This window comes from Rattus norvegicus, chromosome 3, assembly GCF_036323735.1.
Source record: "Rattus norvegicus strain BN/NHsdMcwi chromosome 3, GRCr8, whole genome shotgun sequence".
NCBI classification, from domain to species: domain Eukaryota; kingdom Metazoa; phylum Chordata; class Mammalia; order Rodentia; family Muridae; genus Rattus; species Rattus norvegicus.
Genome location: NC_086021.1, coordinates 76,652,005 through 76,675,696, shown reverse-complemented (window position 1 = coordinate 76,675,696; position 23,692 = coordinate 76,652,005). Strand labels below are relative to the sequence as shown.

Below are 23,692 nucleotides of genomic sequence, written 5' to 3'. Positions count from 1 at the left end.
CACAATCTCACCAGTCTACCATTTTCCTTTATTAAAAAAAAAAAAATCCTCACCAAAATGTTTGCCAATAAAGTACACAATAAACTGATTCTTTTGAGAAGCAAAGAACATTATCATTATTGTTAGCGTTATATTTGTTTTTGGTGTTACCGTTTTTTTTTTTTTTTTAAAGACAGGGTCTTACTATGTACCCCTGGCCTGCCTGCAACTGTGTCGACCAAGCTGCTGTGAGCTCATGGAGGTCTCTGTCTCACAAATGCTAGGATTAAAGAAAGTCATGTGTTATCAGGCCAAGCTGTTGTTAATGAGTTTCTTCACTCTCTTGGTGAGTTCTGCTTTTGTTTTTGGAACTCTGGGGAAATACTTATTGTCCTACACCTCACTTAAAGGCTCTGCTTCTTTAATTCAGAAAAGCTTTTGAATTTTTCTGTGGCATATATTTTTGTGTGAGATCAGCTAGTGAAGACTATGTTAATTCTTAAACTAATCTTTACGTGTGATGGGATATACCTTTAATAAATACTCAGGAAGCAGACACAGGCTGAGCTCTGAGTTCCAGGAAATTTGCTCTATATTGCGAGTTCAGGGACAGCCAGGGATACCTGGTGAGACCTGTCTCAAAAACAATTACTTTTAAATGGACCCATAGTCTCCCAAGGCTTACAGAGAAGAGCAATGGTTTCTGTCCTACAGCTTTCCCAATCTCGACTCAGTCACTTGGAACCACATCTGTCTGTCTAGTCACTGCTCAGATCCAGGCCACTGTCACTTCGGCTTTCTGGCACTCTTACCCAACAAGTTCCAATTTCCTATTCCAGTTTAGATTTCATTCTCAGATGTTTCATTTTATTGGAATCGGATGTTTTGCTTTTTATTTTTCACACTTAAGTTTTAAAGCTATTTTCAGCACTGAGGATTGAGGCGAGAGCTTTGTACTATGTAAGTATTCTGCCTGTGAGCGACACCCCATGCCACCCTGTTATTCCTGAGCTTCTCGTCCTTCATGTTCTTTGATCCTACCTTCATGTTGCTATAACAAATCTCTGAATAACATCAACACAAGATAAGTTTTTCTGGTCTCCCAGATTTCTATGAACCCCCCCTCCCCCGACTTTACTGATAATTTAGATTCAGGTTTAGACTTGAAGTAATTTTGCATCTTAACTTTGAAAATTCTGTCCTGCTGTCTTTTTAACATGCAGCATGGTTGATAAGGCTAGTATTACCTTCTGTCAGTCCCATGTAACTTGTGTTTTTTACCAATAGAAATTGAGGATACTTCATTTTGTACTCCATGCTACAGAGCCAACTTTTAAAAAATGTGTTTTATGTATATGGGTGTTTCTGCCTGCATGTATGTCTGTGAACTACATGCCTGCCTTGTGCCCATTAAGGTCAGAAGAGGGCGTCAGATGCCCTGGAACTGGAGTCCTCTCTAACCAGTAAGTGCTCTTCACTGCTGAGCCAGCGCTCCAGACCCTTACACCTGTTTTTTGATGCTAATACCTGGTTTACTGACACATATTCTAAACATCCGGTTTCCCCTTGTCACGGCTCTGTATAAAGCAGTTAATTTTACCCTACTTTATTAGAAATGACTATTAAATAACAATTTGTCATTACTTTGATGTCTTGATGTATCTCAGCACCATGGTAACTTTATAGAAAACACTTAAAATACACATTTACATTACACATGGTGTAGTTCCTTACTTTGTGACAGTGTTTGCTTTGTAGCCCAGGCCTTAAGACCTTTCTACTCTGCCTGAGTGCTCCTGAGGTAGGTACCATGTCCTGGGTTCAAACTGTGTTTGTATAATGTTATATGCTATATTACTTGTATGTTATGCTAATGTCTATCTTCAGTTACTATTTGATGCTAAACATTTCGGTTTTAGGCTCCATCTGGTCTCTGGCTTCTCTTACTCACATACCCAAAACAAGCAGGTAAGACAGGCAGGAGTTTATTTAAAGCATAGCCACTTAATTTAGAAAAACCATGCAAGGGAACCAGAAGTGGAAAGAGCACCAACAAAAATGAACCATGCATGGAAATACTATGAACAAACCCATTTCTTTATAAGCTGTTTTTAAAAACTTAACTGCTAGACAAAAACATCAAGACTACTAAGATGCCCCCAAAGAAACAGGTTTTAAACATAGGGAACAGTTAAGACTTTAAAAATGTAATGTATTTTGGGCTTTAGATATTCATCTATAGTTATGTACACAGAGGTCCAGGCCAAGATGCCAAGTGGCCTCTGTCACTCTCAGAATACTTTGAGATAGGGGCTCATGATTTACTGGTTAGGCTGGAAGTCAGCAACCCCCAACAATCCTGCTTCTGCTCCCCTCAAAGCCGGGTTTATAGGAGTATGCTGGATAACCTGGGTGTTATTGCCTGGGTGTTGCAGTCTAGCCTGCAGGGTAAGCACTCAATCTCTGAGCTGTCCCTCCAGCTTATTTTTGGGTTTTGAGACGAGGTGTCACATGGGAACCTATGCTGGCCTTGATCAAGGAAATCCTTCTGCTTCAGACTCAGTGCTTGATTACACGTGTGTATCACCATATACAACTAAAATGCAAGGTTTTAGTATAACTCAAATATGGGTTGGAGAGATGGCTCAGTGGTTAAGAGCACTGACTGCTCTTCCAGATGTCCTGAGTTCGATTCTCAGCAACCACACGGTGGCTCACAACCATCTGCAATGGGATGTTCTCTTCTCAAGTGTCTGAAGACAGCTACAGTGTACTCACATATAAATAAAGTATAACTCAAATATTTATCCTAAATCCTTAAGAACCATATCATAATTTAATAAATCACAACCAATCATTTATTATACTGTTTAAGAAGAAAGCAGTGGAGGGTTGGGGATTTAGCTCAGTGGTAGAGTGCTTGCCTAGCAAGCACAAGGCCCTGAGTTCAGCACCCAGCTCCGAAAAAAAGAAAAAAGAAAAAAAAAAAAAAAAAGAAGAAAGCAGTGGGCAGTGGTATTTCACAAGCCATCTTTTATTAATGCAATATATGTTCATAAACTCTAGACAGTATTTTAAAATATACAATCTCTCAAAAGGAAATATTCCACTAAGGAGAACATAGATAACTTTAGGGTCATCAGAGGTTTCACAGCACAATGCACAGAAATCGCAGGTATCCAGGGAACAAGGGCTTCACTCTTGAGCAAGGCGCTCAATGACACGCCGGTAGTCCTCCACCAGCTCCTGAAACTGCTCCTCCAGCTGCTCGTGCTGCACACTTATCTCTATCTGGTTCATCTGATTCGTCAGCTCTTCTGGTCTCAGGCATTTCCTCATCTTGGCAAGATCTGTCTGCTTTTTCTAAGTAGGAAGAAATTATTTTTAGACAAAAACCCATTTGCTTATACAGCTACAACTGAAGTCTTTAATGTTAGAGAACAATAGTAGCAGGGCTGGAAATGGCTCAGCAGTTAAGAGCATGCACTGTGCTTAGCAAGGGCCTGGGTTCCAAAGCACCCATGACAGCTCACCTGTAACCCAGACACATGCACATAAAACAAATTAAGAATCAAAGTGATGCCAGGCAGTGGTAGTGCATGCCTTTAATCTCAGGATGCAGAAGCAGGTGGATCTGAGTTCAGGTCAACCTGGGCTACAGAGTGAGTTCTGGGACTTGGAGACGTTCAAGAGACGATGAGCTAAGAAGCTAAGATTCAATATTGGATTAACGGTCTGGTTGAAATTCTGAATTGTTAGTCTGTTTAGTCTTTCAAAAGGCACTAAAACAACTCAAACCACATTAAGCCCATTCCAGAACTAATAAGTGTCCCTTAAAGGGAACCCATTTATAATTTCTGACTACCAGGCAAATGTGCCATGCTCATTACTTTAAATCTATAATCATACATTCTAAGACAAAGTAGAATAAAGTACCAGAGATAAGTATGAACAAACCACCTACCCACCTAACTGAGACAGGCTCTGTTTGGCTGAAGTTGGAGGTATGTAATACCTCTCTCTGTTGGCTGGAACTGCGATCTACCATCTGCCTCTGCCTCCTCCCATGGCTGGGATTAAAGGCATGCATCACCATGCTCAGCTCAGAAATAAATAAGCCTTTATCTTACCCCTCCACAACACCCCCACACAAACAAATCAAACTGCATTTTAATATTGTAAAATATACTAAAATTATTAAAAACAGCATTTTAGTGTTCCCTAAACTACTCTACATTGTATATATGGGAATGTTTTACAAATTAGGGTTTTGAGACAAAGATCAGAAATTGATCCTCCTGTTTCTACCTGAGTGCTTAGATTCTAAGTGTGCTCCACTACTCACAGCTTATGTAGTGCTGGTAATCAAACCTAGGGCTGCATGCTATGCATGCACTCTTATTAACTGAGCTACATCCCCAACCAGACTCTGACTCTTGACTCATCCTGCCTCCACTTCTTAAATCATATGTATGTGCCACCTCTTTATAGCCTTGGCTGTCCTGGAACTTGCTCTGTAGACTAGGCTGGCCCCCAACTCAGAGATCTGTCTGCCTCCGATGACTCCCACTGCTGGCATTAAAGGTGTGCACCACCACCACCACCCAGCTTTGCTTTTGTTCTCTCTCTCCTTTTAAAAAGTGTGTACCTAGGTTAGTATTTGTATTCAAGGATGCCCAAGGATAACATGGGCTATCCTCCTTAGAAATGCTGTTCACTTCCTTTGAGACAAGGGTCTCTCACTGGTTTAGAGCTTACTAATTAAGCTACAATGGCCAGCCACCAGGCCACAGGGACCTTGTCTACAGATCCCTACGATCTTCTATTATTAAGCACACAGCCTGACACTAGCAATTTTTTGTGGGTCCTGAAATTAATATGCTTGCAAGGCTTTACTGAAAGAACCAATTCCTGTCCTGTACAAATTAAGGTTTTAAAAAAATGTGTAAAAAGAAAAATTCTAATAGATTTTTAAGAAAAAGCATGCAAAAATATCTGACAAATTGAACAAGCAATGTAAAAAGAATAAGATAAACTAAGGATGAATCTGGGCATTTAGATTTTTAAAGGATATATATAAAATTATATATATTTACATATTTTATATTTATGTTACTATATATTGTTTATATAGTTTTACACATACACACACACACACACACACACACAGAGAGAGAGAAAAAAAACAACTCTCTAACATCAGTTTTTAAGTAGTGAAAAAACATTTATGGCTCATGTTGGAAAATTAAAGAATAAAAGTTCTATAACAGGAAGACTATTTTCTTCTTTAATCCAGCAAAATGATTTGGACTCTTCTTTATCAATCACTGTCTAGCTTTCCTTCCTTCCTTTTTAAAAAAAAAAAAAAAAAGAATTATTTATTTTATGTATATGAGTTCACCATAGCTGTCTTCAGATACACCAGAAGAGGACATCGGATCCCACAACAGATGGTTGTGAGCCACTGTGTGGTTGCTGGGAATTGAACTCAAGACTTCTAGAACAGTTAGTGCTCTTAACTACTAAGCCATCTCTGCTTTCTTAAACAGTGAATATAATACGGTTAAAGAACATAATGGTTAAAAATCTGGAGGGATGGCTCAGTAGTTAAGAGCACTGGATGCTATTGAGGACCAGGCCCCAGGTGAGCAGCTTACAATCTTCTATTAACTACAGTTCAGGGGACCGAACACCCATCCCTAGCCCCTGTGGGCACCTACAATCCAGATGTTCTTATTCCTCCAATACATATACATTATAAATACATATTGATATTGGTGTGGAGAGACTGCTCAGTGGTTAAAAGCACTTGCTGCTCTCCCAGAGGACTCAGATTCAGTTCTTAGCAGTCACATGGCAGCTCTCAACTGCTTGTAACCCAATTCTCCAGAAACTCCAGAAGATGCCCCTATTCTTGTCTCTGCGGGCACCGTACATGCAGTACACATACATAGCTGCAGTGACTCACACATACACACTGATTAACGATCTCAGAAGTCACACACACACTAGGAGATGCCAAGGCGTTTGGAAGTCTGACCTTGTAAGGGCTGATTAGTCTCCTTTTAATATCCAGTCTGTAGCTTCTGCACTGCTCCGCGTCACTCATGTCAGTCACCAGCAGTCGGAGAATTTCATAAACCCGTCTAGCATGTTGCTAAACAAATGAAGTAAGAAAAATGTGAATACTTCCATATTACAAAGAACACATAATTTAGTTATATCTGTAATAGACAAAGAAGTATGACAACTAGCAGAGGAAAAATAAAAGACAGTCTCTGCTCTCAAGAAACTAGTAGCCTTGAAGGTAATAATAAGTGACACCAGGTTAGACAGCTTGTGCTGTGGGAAATGGTTGAAGAGGATCCTCATGAGAATGAAAAGTAAAATCTGAAAATCTGACGCTCTCATTCAGTCCCCTTCCCTCTTGTGCATGCATTTGAGCTTGTGTGTAGCTTGAGATCTAACCCAAGCACTAACACAGCCGAGACAAGTGTTCTATCAACAAGCCATATCCCAGCCTAGGCTGAATCTGAGAAGAACATTACCCTACAGATGGGCGGGCACTACCTATAAATTTCTACACATGCACACAGAACAGAGCAGCTTGTTACTGCTGGAGCATTTAAAAAGAAAAGCAACAGAAGGAAGACACTACCTAGTTGCTATCAAATTTTTCAATAGAAGCAAAAGTGATGTGCACAAATTTGTGTTTTAAGTAAATAAATGTTTTAGCTACATACAAATGGTGCAAAAATGAGGAAAGAGATCAATTAAGCTACTAGGAGCTGCTCAGTGGTGGACCACTAGTCCAGCAGTCCTAGGGCAAAGTACAGAGGGGTGGAGGCAGAGACAGGGGAGAGAGGGGGAAAGGAGGAAGAGGGAGGGAGAGAGAGAGATCGAGCAAGTATTCACACAAACATTCAATTAAAAAGCTAATCTCTGAGACTGGGGAAATGGCTCTTGCAGAAGACCTATGATAATTCCTAGCACCCACATGGAGGCTAAAAACTACCTATAATTCCCATTTCAGAGAATCTGATGGCCTCTTCTGATCTCTGCAGGCTCCTATGCACATGTAGTACACATATGATCAGGCACATACACATGCACAGAAAAACAAAATATTTTTAAAAAGCTTTGCTATTAAATAAAGTAACCTCTTTTCCCTTCAAAAACAAAGCAGTAAACACAATGAAGACACAAACATATACAGCATAAAGAACCTTAAGGGAATAAAGACTCTCTAGAGACGCATAAGGAATAACTGGGGAAACTATGAAATGATTGGGTCTTTATAGAGCAGAGAGCAGAGGCAGGTGGACATTAACTCAGGACTAAAGGCTGACGATTTAAACAGATTTCTGCACACATGTATGAGGTCCTACTGTGCCTAGGGACAGTTACAAGGACAGACTGAAGGGATAAGGGTGAAGTTAAGTGGTAACATACTAACCCAGCATTTGGGTTTAATTCCCAGATGGTGGGGGAAATGGTTTGAAAGAGAGGGAGGAAGAAAGGGAAGGAAAGAGGCAGAGAGATTGAGTGGCAAGTTTTGGTATACTGAAGCCAAAGGAGTAGCTAGCGCTCTTTTTTTCTGTTTGCTATTTAGATTGTGAATTTATTTTGATGGAACTAGGCTGTGGGATGGCTATTTTAACTTCCCAGAAGTGTCTTTGAGTGGAGTCTAGAAAACCAAATCTTATCTGGCCAGGGAAACAGAGGAAGTGTGCCTGATAAAAGGAAGAATATTTATAGAGGGATTCATAAGTAGTAAGACTTGGCATACATGAGCCAAGCGTAAGCAGCAGGTTGGGAGGAAGCTGAAAGCAGCAAAGTGGCAGACACAGACACAGTGGGCTCAGCGTGCCCTACTTAGCAGTTTCTTCTCTTGGTTAAACCATCATTTGTTAAAAATATGTTCATATATACTTTGGAAGCTAAGTTATTAATTACTCAATAAATATAGGTTTAATATAGTAAATATATATAAATTATTTCTAAATATACATTCTCTATTTTAGATAGGAAGCCATAAAAGGGCAGAAGATAGGAAGTTCCAATTTTCATTGTATTGTTAAAAGTAATCAGCAGATTTTGGGCTATGGTTTTTAATGAAGCACAAGGGGGGAAAAAATCTAGATTTGAAGGCTTAGATGAAATTTCCCAAAAAGAATGAGGAAAAAAATGAATATAAAGAAGTCTAAAGAAGAGTTCCTTTAAGGAAGGAAATAGAAGGAATAGAAGCTAATGGAAATGCTGCAATCAGGGTAAAAATGGTACATGGAAATCCAAGAACTGTGCAGCTCTCAAAGCCAAGGAGGCCACCAATGTCAAATGGCGTGTCCTATCAGGTAGCCATGCATTTTCATAGTCCAATTCCTACTCACTCTTCAGGTTTTACTAAAGGCTATCTGGGCAAATTAGTTTTATTAAAGGCCAATTAGAAAAGAAGTGCAAGGGGCTGGGGATTTAGCTCAGTGGTAGAGCGCTTACCAAAAAAAAAAAAAAAAAAAAAAAAAAAAAAGAAAGAAAAGAAGTGCAATCCCTAGGCAGTGGTGGTGCACGCCTTTAATCCCAAGACTCACAGGAGACACAAAGGCAGGTGGATCTCTGAGTCAAGGTCAGCAGTGAGAGAGAGAGAGAGAGAGAGAGAGAGAGAGAGAGAGAGAGAGAGAGAGAGAGAGAATGAATGAAAATGAATGTATGTGTGTGACCAAAAAAAAAGGAAATTTCATTAGCTTTATTAGTTACAATTGAAAATTCACATTAAAATTCATTTGAATGTAGGGGGAAAAAAAGCACTATCCTTCCCATGAAATTGAAAATTCACATTAAAATTCATTTGAATGTAGGGAGAAAAAAAGCACTATCCTTCCCATGAAGTGCCCTCATTCATGAATGTGTACTAATATATCCAACTTCTTCAAATGCCAAGCTTTTTCCTATCGTTATCTTAAGATACCTATTATTTTAAAATTTAAACAAATATACAAAACAAAAAATATGAGGGCTGGTGAGGTCGCTTAGTGGATGATATGTGCAGTCAAACATGATTACCTGAATTTTGTAAGAAGGAACCAAACAGAAACCATTTTGAATAAAACTTCCATTTTGAATAAGAGTTAAATAAAGTTTAAGTTCCCAAGACTTTCCTGAACTGGCATCCTGGTTGGCAACTTCCCAACCAATGGGTATAGGATAAGTGTACCACAAAAACATGTTAAGTAACATGTCTCTAAATGCTGATTGATGGGAAAATGTAACGGGAACTTGGCACAGATGTTGATGGATTCTGGGCTTATAAACTCTATGACATTCTGGCTTGTGGTCTCAGTTCAGCTCCCAAATCTGTTCCGGCGCCCTGATCTATCAGTAGTGGCCTGAGGGCAATAAACTTCTGTCATCTGTTTGTGAATGTTCAAAGACAGAGTCAGCTAGCTCCCAAGTGTGTGCTGACTAGTCAGTTTTACTACCTAATGCAAACGGAGATCTTGCTTTTTGAGACTGCATGTATTGTTTTGGATTTTTGGACCCAACAATTTAGTCCCTGAAGGCCATGTGGTAGAAGGAGAAGACCAACTGTAGGGGATGGTCCTGACCTTCACACATGCTCAGAGACATGTATGAGCTCCTCCAGCCCCACATGTTAAAAACCAAGTGTAGGAAATGAAGCTGGGTGGTGGTGGCTCACACCTTGAATCCCAGAACTCGGGAAGCAGAGGCAGGTGGATTCTGTGAATTCAAGGACAGCCTGGTCTACAAAGCAAGTTTCAGGACAGCCGGACTACACAAAGAAACCCTGTTTTGAAAAAACAAAGAAAATGAAAGTTATGTATTTTCTTAGCACCTTTCTACCAAGTGGACAGAACCACTTCACAGCTTAGTGTAGTAGGGCTGGAGAGACAGCTCAGAAGTGAAGAGCACTGGATGTTCTTCTGGAAGACCTGGGTTCCATTCCCAGCACCTATGTGGTGGCTCTCAGCTGTCAATTCCAGGGGATCAAATGATTTCGTCTGATCTCCAGACACTCACAGTGCACAGAAATACATGCAGCCAATATACCCATACACATAAAATAAATCTACCCCTCTCTGCCCCCATCTTTATTTTTAAAAGATTTTACTGCATTGCCTTAAAATGGGTGGTAGTCAGAGGACACCGTTCTGAAGTTGGCTTTCTCCTCTGCCTATGTGGATCATAGGGACTGAACTCAGGTCACCGGGCTCAGCACAAACTACCCACTAAGCCATTCACCAAGACGGTTGATTTTTAACTCATCTTTGATCTGCTTATTATAGTTAGTACAACAAAAGAGGTATTCTCCTCTCATTTTATCACTAAGGAAAGTGAACGCATACAGTGTAACAGTATTCCCTCATCATCCTGTCAACAAGGAAAATAGGGAACAAAGCCATAACTAAAGTGCTGTGGATGACAGAGACAAGTTTTAAACTTAGGCTTGAAGGGCAGTCTTGACTTCAGAGTCTACACTCCCAACTACTGTTGTTTCCCACACACCCTCATATCCTTACAATACAGCTAAGTACTTCAAAAATTTTTAAATCTTTTTGTCCTACAAAATAAAAATAATAAAAATACCTTATTTATTTTGAACTTCTGCTGTGCCTGTATCGCCATATCTTCATTGAATCCTTGCAGTAATCTTTCCCGGGAGAAACAGGGCAAATCTTGACAAAGTTTCACAAGTACAAAGTCTCTTAGTTTCACATAGCTTTTGGATGGATCTTCCGCTAAAAAATGAAAAGACAGTATTGTCTTACCCAACACAATTTCTCTATCACTTGTAGTCCCAGTAACATGGTAAAAAGTAACATTCCTGATAACTATTATACCAAATAAAACTCACATTCACACTATTGATGACATGAAAGCTGTTCATTTTGCTTATCATCTTTTATTTGTTTGGGTTTCTCTGTGCAACAGTCATGGCTTTCCTGGAACTCTCGTTATAGACCAGGCTGGTCTCACAGAGATCCACCTGCCTCTGCCTCCTGAGTGCTAGGATTAAAGTCATGTGCCATTACAACCCAACTGTATTAACCTTTTTTTTTTTTTTTTTTTTTACTGAAATGTTAACCACAAGCATCTTCATTTTTTTTTTAAAGATTTATTTATTTATTTATCATATACAAGTACACTGTAGCTGTTTTCAGATACACCAGAAGAGGGCATCAGATCCCATTACAGATGGTTGTGAGCCACCATGTGGTTGCTGGAAATTGAACTCAGGACCTCTGGAAGAGCAGTCGGTGCTCTTAACCACTGAACCATCTCTCCAGCCCAAGCATCTTCATTTTAACTGCAGTCAAATTGGCCATATAAATGAAATATTCATGTTTGGACAACAATTTCCAATGCATTCACTTTTTGGTAGCTAAGAATTCCAAGGCCAATTGTAATTTTTTAAAAGAGACTTTTAAATTTATTGCTTGATAATTTCATACATGCACATAATATGTTTCAATCAACCTCTCCCTCTTTATTCTCCCCTCTAATTCATCCCATATTCTCCAAATATAGTAACAACTTTTATTTTTTTCTGATTTTCAGATCATTTTTATTCCCCTGAGGGGGTGCACAATTCCTGGAGGTGCAATACCAGGTCGATGCATGGAGTAGACAGAGCAAGCTCCTAATCCAACTCCTACTCCAAAAATCCATTTAATATATTGTCCTCAGATAGAGGATGTTATCAGATATTAAACTGATAAGAAAAGAAACTACACTTGATCTTAGCCAAAAGGCCGAGAAGTGATGTAGTAACAATTTTAATCTAACAACTTATGGTCCTTTAAACACCTCTTGGGGAATATGGTAAGGACATAATGTGGATCCTTCCTTGATCATTTCTGAATACCACAGATCTTCTTTTGTGTTTCCCTATGATATAACTACATTAGGCTAAGTAGCAATCCAGTTAACATTGGAGCAAGATGGGTCAAAAATAATACTGAACAGAGTTGTGTCACTCATAGATCTATGATCATGGAGAAGTTATCCTCCCTCTTCTGTGTCCCCACTTCCTAATGAGTTGAAAAGGTAAGATAATCAATTCCAGCTGAAGAGGTGGGACTGCAGATAATGTCACTTATTACACAAGCCTGGCAACCTGAGTTCAATTCCCAGATTCCTCTTAAAGGTGGTGACAACCAGCCCCACAGTTATCCTGTGACCTCAGCACATGTCCATGTATACACTCACAAATGATAAAAAAAAAAAAAAAAAAAACTGTGTATTTGCCTCCATGCATGTCTATGTACCATGTGCACCTGTGCCCAAATAGGCCAGAAGAGGGCATTAGGCGCCCTGGAACCAGAGTTACAGACAATTGTGAGCCACCTCGTGGGTGATGGGAATCGAACCTGGGTCCTCTGAAAGAAGAGACAATCTCAATGCTCTCTACTGCTGAGCCATCTCTCCAGCCCCTCCTTAGACTTTCTGATGTCATTACCTCAAAGCTACAACAATTCAACAGTATAGCACTAGCATAAGGGCAGATAAACAGCTTGACAAAATGGAGAATCCAAAATAAACCTATATATTATGGTCATTTTCTGACATATCTGTCAAGACAATTCAATACAGGAAGGAAGTCTTCATCAAATAAGAGCTGGAAAATGGGATCTCTATAAGCAAGAAAAGTAAAACTGGATCTCATTCCCTCAGACCAATAAAACTGCTTAGAAGCAAGATGTGCATAAACTTTCATGACTTTTGCTTAGGTAATGATTTCTCAGACACAGGAACAAAAGCGCAGGTGAAAATAGGTAAGCTGCGTTTTAGTGAAACATAACAGCGACACAACTCTTCTATAAAAATGGGCACAGGACCAAACTAGTTACTTTTCAAGAAGATCCATAAACAGGCAATAAACACATGAAAGACACACATCATTAGCCAAAGGAATGCAAATCACAACAATGAGCTACCATTTCAAATCTACCAGGATGAACGGAATTAAGGATAATACCAAATCTGATAAAATACAGAAACAGACTCTGGTACACTATTGATGGTACTGTAAAACACTGCAGTCACTTTGGAACACAAGTCAGTGATTTTTTTAAAAGGTTTGACGAAGATATAATGTTTTTCAAATCTTCCATCCTTAGAGATGTAAAACAGAAGTCCATATAAAGGCATGTACATGTGCCAGGCATGGTGGCACACCTTTAATCCCAGTACTATGGGGTGAGAGGCAGGTGGGTCTTTTTAAGTGAGACCAGCCTTGTTCACACAATATGTTCCAAGTCAGCTAGGATTACATAGTGACACTGTCTACAAATGGCAATAAAAAAGACACAAATACTCCTATCATTCCTAAGAGACAAAAATTGGAAACAACCCAACATCCCTTCCCCAACTGATAAAATATATTTGAATAACAGACTATTACTTGGCAATAAAAAGAAATTAAGTACTGATAGTCATGCTGTCAAAACATCTCAGGAAATTAACAGCACTTAGGCCAGTAGTTTATAAAAGTCTAAGGTGGGGTAAATGAAATATACATTCATTCATCCACAGGTACAGAACACCCTACTCATGCCTGTGCCTCTTAGTTATTAACATCACACTCATGTAGGTAATAGGTAAATATTATTTGACTCTGGCTTTAAAAAGCAATAACTGAAATCCCATCCATGTATTAGTCTGATGATAAGAATGAAGAAACTGTGGTGTTCATTATGTAAAGCAAACAATTTTGAGAAACAACAAAGTTGGAGGACTTTTACTTCTTATTTCTAAACTCAATATAAAGATCAAGGTGCCAATGTCACTAGAACTCTACACCTAAATAAAGAAAAAGAAGAAAAATGAGAAAAGAAAGAGACCACAATGTCAGGTGGTACACAAGCTCCAAGGAAAGCAATGTACAGATCCAGTTTGATAAACAGGCTAAGGGGAGGAATAAAGATGGTTGAATTGGGCTGCAGGAGACCTTGCCTTCTCCTGAAGAATTCTAGCTTCAGACAAGAGTAAGAATATGGACAACTGCAAGCAAAACTGTAAAGGTGTGAAAGGTTCATCAGCAATGGGAACTACTTGGTACAACAGGAAAGGTACACATCTGGCTCAGCCAGGACAGAACAACTCTGAAGTGGGTACCACTGCTGCACTTCTTGCTGGCAGGAAAATCATTTAGGGGGATAGAAGAAGCTAGGAAGAGGAGGTAGAGATAGAAATATTTAAGTTTCAATTTTTGTGGTAGAATTATGGACCTTTGGTATATAACGCATGTCTAGGTGAGCACATAGCAGAGTTTGACAGTATGCTCCATGTAAGAGTGTGACTGTGCTGGGATAAGCTCCTGTCCGTGTCGACAACTCACTCAGATATAACAACCAAGATGATATGGTACTACCATTAAGGACAGACACAGAGATCTACACAGTATTTAATAAGCTATCATATTTATGATCAACCAGATAACAACAAAGAAACCACAGCAACTCAACAGGGAAGACACTTGTCACCAAACAGTAAGTAACAACTGTGTATCAAATGTAAAAAGATGAACTTAACCAGAGTGTGCAGCATACACCAGCTTTCAGGAAGCAGAGGCAGAGGATCACCTCAAAGTTGAGGCAATCTTGCTCTACATAATTTCTAGGTCAGCTAGGGCTTCTTCAATGAGAGTCTATCTCAAAAAGAAAAGGAAAACAGACCAAAATAAGAAAACAAAACTAGCCTTTGCCTTCAGCTGAGAGAGTATTTTTAAACTATTCAAACAAAAAAGCAAAACAATAAAATCATAAACATATCTAAGACTTCAATGGAGACTGAGTATAGAGACTGACCACAAGAAACATGCAGTCTAGAAATGCTGGCAATATTTTAACACAAGACTATGACAATGGCTTCAGACTTACTAGACATCTTTGAAATGTATACTTATGCTAGTGGACTTAGGGAAATTATATCTCAATAAAGTTGTTTTAATTATAAACTAAATAGCAAGCATCTCAAGTATATTACTATACATACAGAGTGTTGAGAAACTCAAGCATCCAAGGCAAGAGATCCATTATTGGGCTATAGCCCAAGATTTCTTCCTTTTTTTTTTTTTTTTTTTTTAAAGGTTTTCAAGAGAGTGTCTCTGTGTAGTCCTGACTGTCCTGAAATTCACTTTCTAAACCAGGCAGGCCTCAAACTCAGAGATCAGCCTGCCTCTGCTTCCTGAATGTTAGAATTAAAGGTATACACCACCATGCTGGCTGTCCCAGTTCTTTAAAAAATTGTCTTTAATTTATGTGTATGGGTACTTTTTAGCCTGGACACATGCCTGTGTACCATGTTCATGCCTGGTGCCCTCAGAGGCCAGAACAGGACATTCAGGATCTGCTGAAACTGGAGTTACAGTTGTGAGCTGCCACATGAGTGCTAAAAATTGAACCTGGATCCTCTGAAAAAGCACCCATTGCTCTTAACCACCAAGTGATCTCTCTAGCTCTTCTAAAACACTTTAGAAACAAACAAACAGGGGTTGGGGATTTAGCTCAGTGGTAGAGCGCTTGCCTAGGAAGCGCAAGGCCCTGGGTTTGGTCCCCAGCTCCGAAAAAAAGAACCAAAAAAAAAAAAAAAAGTAGAAACAAACAAACAAAAAACTAAAGCAAAACTGGGTATGGTAATAAAAGCCCATAATCTGAGCGGAAAAGGCAGAGTTGGGAAGATCATAAGTTTAAATCCTACCTGGGCTATATAGTAAGTTCCAGGCCATCTACGGCAGAGGTAGATCCTGATTCCAAAAAATTAAAAGACACCCTATTAAACAAGTTTAGCCAATGTCAGCTTTCCAAGTCAATCCTAAACTGGTTTAAAAAAAAAAAATCCTAAAACTGTGCATTCCAACTATTCAGTCTAAAATATATTTAGTGTGAATAAAAATTTAAATTATGTATATTATTCAGGAAAGTTTAGGAAAAATATCAGGGCAAAAATCAATTAAAATGCCAAAATTTTTCCAATTAGTTTCAAATAAATGAGTACAAATTGATGATTTGTTTGCAGCTTAATAATAGGGGTCACAACCTTTAAGCTCTATAGCTACAAATATCAACTTGAAAATGTTCCTAAAATGATGATATCCAATAATTTGTTATTAATTATACAAAAAAGCAATACAATAGGCTGGGGTTGTAGCTCAGTTGGTAGTACATGCCCACGATCATACCATTTGTGAGGAAGAAGCAAGGGCATCAGGAATCTAAGGTTATCCTGGGCTACAAGTTTGAAGCCTTGTCTTGAAAACAGGGGTTTGGGGATTGGAGGGAAAGAACTTGCTGAATGAAAATCTGAGCTCAGGTCATATTGTTCACATAAAATCCTGGGTGATGGCCACATGATCCTATAACTCCAGTGCTTTGGAAGGCAAAGGCAAAATGATCAGTGGGGCTTGCTAACGGTCAGTTTAGCTTCTGAGGTTTGGTAAGAGATTGTCTCAAAAGAATGAGATGGGGAATGATGAAAACAGGACATTCAGCACCCTCCTCTGGCCTCTGAAAGCACATGCCTCTGTACATACATGTGCATACACCATACATACACAGACCACAGTCACACAAAACATATTTGAAGATAAAATTTGCTTGAATATAAATCTATAGATATATGTAGGATCAGTTTATAGCACTAAGTGTTCTATAACGTTTAAAAGTCTCTGTATAATGAGATACCTTACTAAAAATATTTTAAGAAAGAAAATGAGACAATTTAAACCACCTAAGTATATAAAAATCCACGTTAACACTTAAAAAATTTATATAACATATCTCAAAACAAACATATTAGCTGTTAATATACTATTGGTAGATTAATTAGTAGTGCTGATACATATACTCTAGCCAGAATCAATTTCTATTGTTCAATAAAATAAATTTTTGATTCTACCTATGTTCTGAGACGTATCCAAATATTATATGTCTAGAATCTGACAGGCTCAAAAGGAAAAGTACATATAATAAGGCACTGTCTGCCAATGGATCTTAAGCTAAAAAAAAAAAAAAGTGGATGGAAGTTTAATACCAAACACGCACCCACTGAAGACAGAGCCTAAGCTACCAATGATTAAGTATTAATTATAATTATTTCTGCCTGTATGTCAAGGAAGCACAGGCCACCTCAATTTTAACAGCCAGGATTTCAAAGGAAGACCCAAAGCCTGCAGAAAAGCCATTAGGTTAATACATATAAAATAATAGAGAAACAGACAACCAAATGACTAGAGTACAAAATTCAGTAAGATTTTTCTTTTTTAAAATGCTTTTAAAGACTGGGTATGAAAGCTAAGAGAAATATATTAATGAGAGCAGCTAACGAAGCATTTTTAGCATTTTGCAATGCCAAGAAACGTAAATGCTGAAAATAAAAGTCGATCCTCAGTTGTCAAATTCAGACGTCCTTTTAGCATGTTTAGCTTTTCTCTTTCAAGACTTCAGTTTCTAATGAATCATAGCAATGAATAAAGGGTACTATTATTAATGACTCTTCACTGAGATTTAAGAAAGAAAATTCTTTATCTGCTAATTGGTGCTAAGTATCAAGGACTTTATTGGCTAGAATAGACAGAAAGAAGTAGTTAAGAGCCTTCAGAGAAACAACCCTGCTGGCACATTACCCACTAGAGCAGACAAAGACTACTTACGTGTCCCCTCGTGTAGCACCAAGCCCAAGCCGTCAGTGAACAGAGGCTGGCAACTTTGGCTCAGCTCAAAGCAGTGATACAGCTTACTGTGCTGTCTTGGTAAGAGGACAGGTCACAGAAAGTAGTGAAAGCTTCTGTCTACTCATAACTGCTAATAGAACATGAGTGAGCAACTCCTCACCTCTGACGTTTCAACCTCTTTTTACATCAGTGAGTCAAAGAAAAAGATAATTCAATACTATAAATGTAGAATTCCCCTCTCTAAAACAGCTCAGTGGTAGAATGTTTGCCTAGCATGCCCAAGGCCCTGGGTTTCATTCTCAGCCCAACACAAAGCCCAAACCCCCAACATGCTTTCCCCCTAGTTTATTAAAGCATTTATTTTTCATGTAAAGCAAAAATCTCTAGACCACAGTGGGGGAAAATGCATTCCTTCCCTTTTTTGGGCGGGGGTGAGAACGGGGGTCCTTTTCAAGACAGGATTTCTCTGTGTGGCCTGGCTGTCCTGGAGCTCACTCTATAGACCAGGCTGGCCTCGAACACAGAGATCCCCCTGGCTCTGACTCCAGAGTGTTGGGATTAAAGGTGTGTGCTGCTACCTCCCCGCTACAGAAGACCATTCACACTATTCTGACAGCTTTTTTTTCTTCTTGAGCAAGCAAAATCAACATACTATATGAAAAAGAAAATCTGCTCAGTGTATTTTATGTTTGTCGGTCCCATTGTCAGTAATGTTTTGTGGTCGATTCTTTAAACAATTTTGATAAAATTCTGAAAAATCATTTTTTAAAACAGGTTAACATTTTAGTGCATGTTAAATATTAATTTTAGAAAGAAAACTATGTCTAAACCAGTTGTGACGGTACAGGTGTTTTTAATTTCAGCACTTGAGGCTGACGTAGGAGGTTCTCAAGCTCAAGGCTCACATATTTACATGATAAGCTGGAGGCCAATCAGGGTAGCATACCAATCAGCTCAAATAATCCTAATATATATTCAAAATCTTTTACTTATTTACTTATTTTGAGGCATCAGGGACCAAATCACCCAGGCCTCATGCATCCTAGGCAAGTGTATTATACCACTGAGCTCTACACATCCCCAGCTCCACATTCAAGCCTTTGTAAAATAAATGTTAATTTCTAACTTAGATGTGAATATCTTGGACAGGGTGAGCAGCTGTAGCTGAAATGGATAGGACCAACAGTGTTTCAAAGTTCCAAGGCTTATTTCATTAATGTTGTTTTGGAGTATTTTTATATACTTATCACTTGGAATCCTTAATTTAAATCTAAAATGCTTGAGAAATCTGAAATTTTGAGTATCATGTTGGCACTCGAAAAATCCTGAATTTTGAAATTAAAAACCAAATAAAAAGCTTGGGGGAGGAGGGCACTGAGAAATGGCTAATTGGTTAAGGGAGCTTGCTACTCTTCTAAACAAGGAGTTCAGTCCCAGCACTCACATCAAGTGCTTACAACTACCTCTAACTCCAGCTCAGGCAATCCAATGCCCTTTTCTATTCTAGCCTTTCTGGTCACAAACAAAAACAGTCCTGAATTTTAGATTTAGATTTTCAGATTGAGGATGTTCTACCCTATACAGTAATCATGAAGAAAACGTGACTTTCAGGTTTTGTTCCCTTTGTTTTTGTCTTGAGACAGTCTCTCTATGCAGTCCAGGTTGACCTGAAACTCTCAATTCTCCTGCCTCGGGCTCTGGAGGATGTGTGCCAATACACCTGGCAGTGACTTTCAGGTTTAGCAACTTTATTAACCACAAATTTAACGTTACTTGGGGTAAGAAAATGATATTAATGTCCTTCAGGTACTGTTATTTATTTTATTTATTTATTTATGGCAGTTTAGTCACATACTAAGAAAACACCTACAATATCATCTAATGAGGTTTTCCCCCCCTTTTTGTTATTTATTTAGTTTTTCCAGACAGGGTTTCTCTATGTAGCCCTGGCTGTCCTTGAACTCACTCTGTAGTACAGGCTTGCCTGAAATTCAGAGACTCACTTGCTTCTACCTCCTGAGTACTAGGATTAAGGGTATTCACCAACACCTCTCTGCAGGATACTTATTTTGGTTTTAAAGATAGTCTCACTCTACAGCCCAGGCTTCTCCAGAATTGACCATGTAATACCATACTGGCCTGAAAAAAAAAAAAATCACAGAAATCCTCCTGCCTCAGCTAGGCATGAATGACCACACTCCAATATCCTCTACTTCTAGATTAATTTTCCTTCTTTTAAGCATACTACTACTTCTACAGCTAATTCATACTGGGAGGATGGTTCCACAGACTACATTTCATCTCATCTACTACTGAGATGGCCTGCCTATAAAAATATAAAACATACTTTAGAGAATACGTCTTCTGGGCTGGAGAGATGAGTCAGCAGGTTAAGTATGCACACTGTTCTTGCAGAGGGTCTGAGTTCAGTTCCCAGGACCCAAGTCAGGCATCCCACTGACTCCAACTCAGGCAACCAGAGTCCTTCTTCTGGCTTCTGTGGGTGACTAAACTCATATGTATACCCATATAGAGACGTAAGTATTATCATGTAATTAGAACAATAATAAATCTTTGAAAAGTATCTTCTATTAAGGAATTATTCCCCTCCAACTATGGTTTAAAATTAATGTCACAGGTATCTTCTAAATTATGCAGATGTCTGACAAAGAAGCTAAACTAGTAAGTTGTAGTACACCTGCAAATGCATCTATAACTGATCAGGATATCCCAAATATATTTAGTTCATTATTTTTAAGTTGCTCACACTAGTTAGGGATGCAGCTTGATCTCCATAAAAGCTCAGATCTAAAATGTAATCTAAACAGACCTCTAAAGCCCCCCAGAAGAATGCTGACACTCAAGACAGAAATAAAACTAAGATATTTGAGAAAGGCTCTTCTAGTAACATAAAATTTTACTTACCTGTAATATCAAGAACTGAAGAAGATGCAATGTAGTATCTATGAACTGTTTCAAGAAGTTGAGCACCATGGCCCTGACCTTGAAATGGAGTCAGTATCAGCATCTGACTGTAGTTTAAAAAAAAAAAATTATTCTAAGTTAAAACATCTTATCATGTCCAGTTGGAAATTGTCAAATTATTGTAGTATGAATGTTGATGCTCTTTAAAAATCAAACTTGAAAATAACCAAAAAAATTACTAATATATAGAAAGTTAAGTTTTTTCTGCCTCACAGTTTCAAAGAGAACAATAAGTCAGTACATAGCCAATGAATGATTTCTTAAAAAAAAAAAGCAAATCAACATTACTATAACAAGTATTGGAAACTTCAGCAGTTCCTTCTGAAATAAAAGACAAGGCACGTGTTATACTGCCAATTACCTTACACGTGGCCGGGTTTTGTCTGGGTACACATAGTAATTATAGACTGTCATGTAGCCTACGGTCGCAAAGAGCGTAGCTCCATCCTTATTATACTTCTCAAATCTGCAGATAAAACAGAAAGCCAAGCAGGTCAATTACAGTCGCGCTCCCATGCAGTGTCCATTTTCTTTTCCATTCTCTGACTGAATTTTCAGTGTCAGCAAGCTACTCTGTGAGGGCCCAATGGGTACACCTGCTATGTTCTGAATGTACAATTCACTTAATTGGTGTGCAGCAACTTGGATAAATCAGACCTCTTTACATCACTTCAGTGCACTTGCCTATTATAAAGATGAATAGGTGGCAAGTAAAAGAAAACACAGGCAAAGCTCATTTTACTGTTTAAGCCTACATTCAGGGCCTTAACGGACAACAGCATTTAATTCGGTTCTATTCTCAAGTCCCCCAAAGCATAATGAAGGCAAACTCAAGCCCCATAAACAATAGTTTTTCTTTCCTGGGAAAAATATCATTATACTGCCCCAATAATTGGGCTGCCACAATTAAAATGCTGGCTTTGTGGAGGTAATAAGGTCCACTGTTGCTTTAGAACTGTACTTACACTAGAAAGTAGTGCCATCTTTCATCATCCACGTCAATAAAGCTAGCAGTTTCAATAAACCACATCAAAAAGGTCTGAAGCCTTTCATGATATTCTCGAAAGCCTCTACATGTCATGTCAGCCTAGGGAAAAAGCCAGGAAAAGTCAGGTGAAACTCATCACAGAGGTAAGTGAAAGTCTGCAGAACACAAAACTATCCTGTGGGAAAATGGTTAGAAGCCTCAGATTAAATATGTATACAAACAGTCAAAACAGATCTGGTTTTAGTGTCAATAAAACCTTTTTTATCTCACACTACATTTACTGACTATATAATCCCATATAGGTTCCAGGAAAAAGGAAATATTTCTTTTTACCTTGTATATCTGAAAAGTAAAGTTTTCTCCTCCTGTTGGACTAGGAACTGAGTATGTATGGAGGAGGGTTCCAAATGGCTTGAAATCAGCTTCCTTTTCCAGCAAGGAAAGAAAATCATTTGTGTTTGTGCAAAACCCAGGTGGAATGATTTGTCTGATTTTGCCTTCAACGTCATCTGCCTGAAGAATAGAAAACAAAGAACAAAAATCAACAAATTTAGTTTTTAGCTGAAAATAATTTATTTCTTTAAATTATTCTTTAAAGTGGATAAAATTGGTTAGATGTAGTGATTAATCCTAGCACTCAGAAAGCAGAGGCTAGTGGATCTCTGTGAATTTGAGGTAGCCTGATCTACATAACAAGTTCCAGGCCAGATAGGCAGAGATCCCATGTTTCAAAACAAAACAAGAATTTTTAATAGACAAAACTGGTATAACACAAAACTTTACAATTAAACTATATAAGTAAACAATGCAGTGAAATGGGAAAGGGTATCTTTTACAGAAACAAACTACTCTTGCACAATTTGAGATGAGCATCAACATAAAAACAAATTACAGGAGGCAGGTACAGTAATAGCTGTTCCACTGAGATTTCTAGCATATAGAAAATGATTATTACCTACTGTCCTTCATGACAATCTTAACATGCCAAAAACAAAAGGCTGCTTGTTATTTCATATGTGTCAAAGAAACCTTTTTATTCAAGACATGAGAAGGTAACCAGCAGTAAGTAAGTGGTGAGGCTAGATAGTCTGACCAAATGAATAGCAAAGCAGACAGATAACACCCTCATACGCTACACTTAGGTGGGAATTTTTTATCTTCACTAGGAAATACAGAAATCATAAGAATGGTTATATTATCCACTCATCTCCACAATGTAACAACTTTCATAGACTTGGATTTGTGATTGTATAAAAGAGAAAAGACTGGACAACAAATTAAACTCACAGATTAAAATCACCCTTGTTAAACAACCTCAATGAATGAAAACTATCAGCTGAGCAGACTTCATAATCCTTTTCAAAACCCCAAAGACCACTTGATTGAATACATTTACTACTTCTCTTTAACCATGAATATTTGATGAGGTCTTACAATAAAGTATTACTCCTTCTCACCAGGCAATAAAACTTAATGAATTGGTCTCAACTTAACAAAACCGTATCCTTCAATACAGCCCCTAAAAGCCTGACATTACATTCAACAAAATGAGCTTGCATTCTATTCAAACTTTTTTCTGAACAATGAGGCCAGGTTTTTACTTAATGGAGTTTGCCGTGAGTTCAGCTGTAATGTTTGTATTGTATCTATTTCCACAAGGACTGACACAAGAACACTTTGTGTTAACTTACTAAGCAGCTCTTTCATACCGTTTACATGCATGATGGGTATTAGTTCTAAACCAAGACCCTTGCTACTTAGCATTCAAAACAGGGAAATTAAGATGCTTAGGACAAAATACACTACAAAAGGCTAATACAACATGCTACTAATTCCTGTCCTTTCAACCGTCTTTTAACTAAGTAGGAGCAATGCACCTGCAGATGAATAGTACTTTATTATCATTCAGTTACATTTAGGATGGAGATAAGGATGGAGCCTATCACCAATGAGTTTTATTTCCAATGCTTTGATACCAACATTCATATATGAATCGTTTATGGTCATAAAAATAACCTATTACTTAAAATAATGCTTTTCAACATCCAGCC

At 38.4% G+C, this 23,692-nt stretch overlaps 1 protein-coding gene and 1 non-coding gene across 3 annotated transcripts in view; both read right to left on the bottom strand.

Annotated features, from left to right (window-relative positions):
- Positions 1-2,995: 2,995 nt before the first annotated feature.
- Positions 2,996-23,692, bottom strand: part of Hat1 (histone acetyltransferase 1) — a 48,260-nt gene continuing 27,563 nt past the window's right edge. For both annotated transcript variants that reach the window (XM_017591624.3, NM_001009657.1), the window contains exons 5-11: positions 21,975-22,154; positions 21,619-21,740; positions 21,015-21,119; positions 20,594-20,700; positions 10,582-10,733; positions 6,020-6,136; positions 2,996-3,342 (exon numbers count right to left, since the gene is read on the bottom strand). In XM_017591624.3, coding sequence (XP_017447113.1) covers positions 3,175-3,342; positions 6,020-6,136; positions 10,582-10,733; positions 20,594-20,700; positions 21,015-21,119; positions 21,619-21,740; positions 21,975-22,154 — 951 coding nt within the window. In that variant the 3' untranslated portion in view covers positions 2,996-3,174. The remainder of the gene's footprint in view (positions 3,343-6,019; positions 6,137-10,581; positions 10,734-20,593; positions 20,701-21,014; positions 21,120-21,618; positions 21,741-21,974; positions 22,155-23,692) is intronic.
- On the bottom strand, positions 11,572-11,759 carry LOC120102107 (U2 spliceosomal RNA). The gene has a single exon (XR_005503129.1). It is a non-coding gene; the product is annotated as a U2 spliceosomal RNA (small nuclear RNA).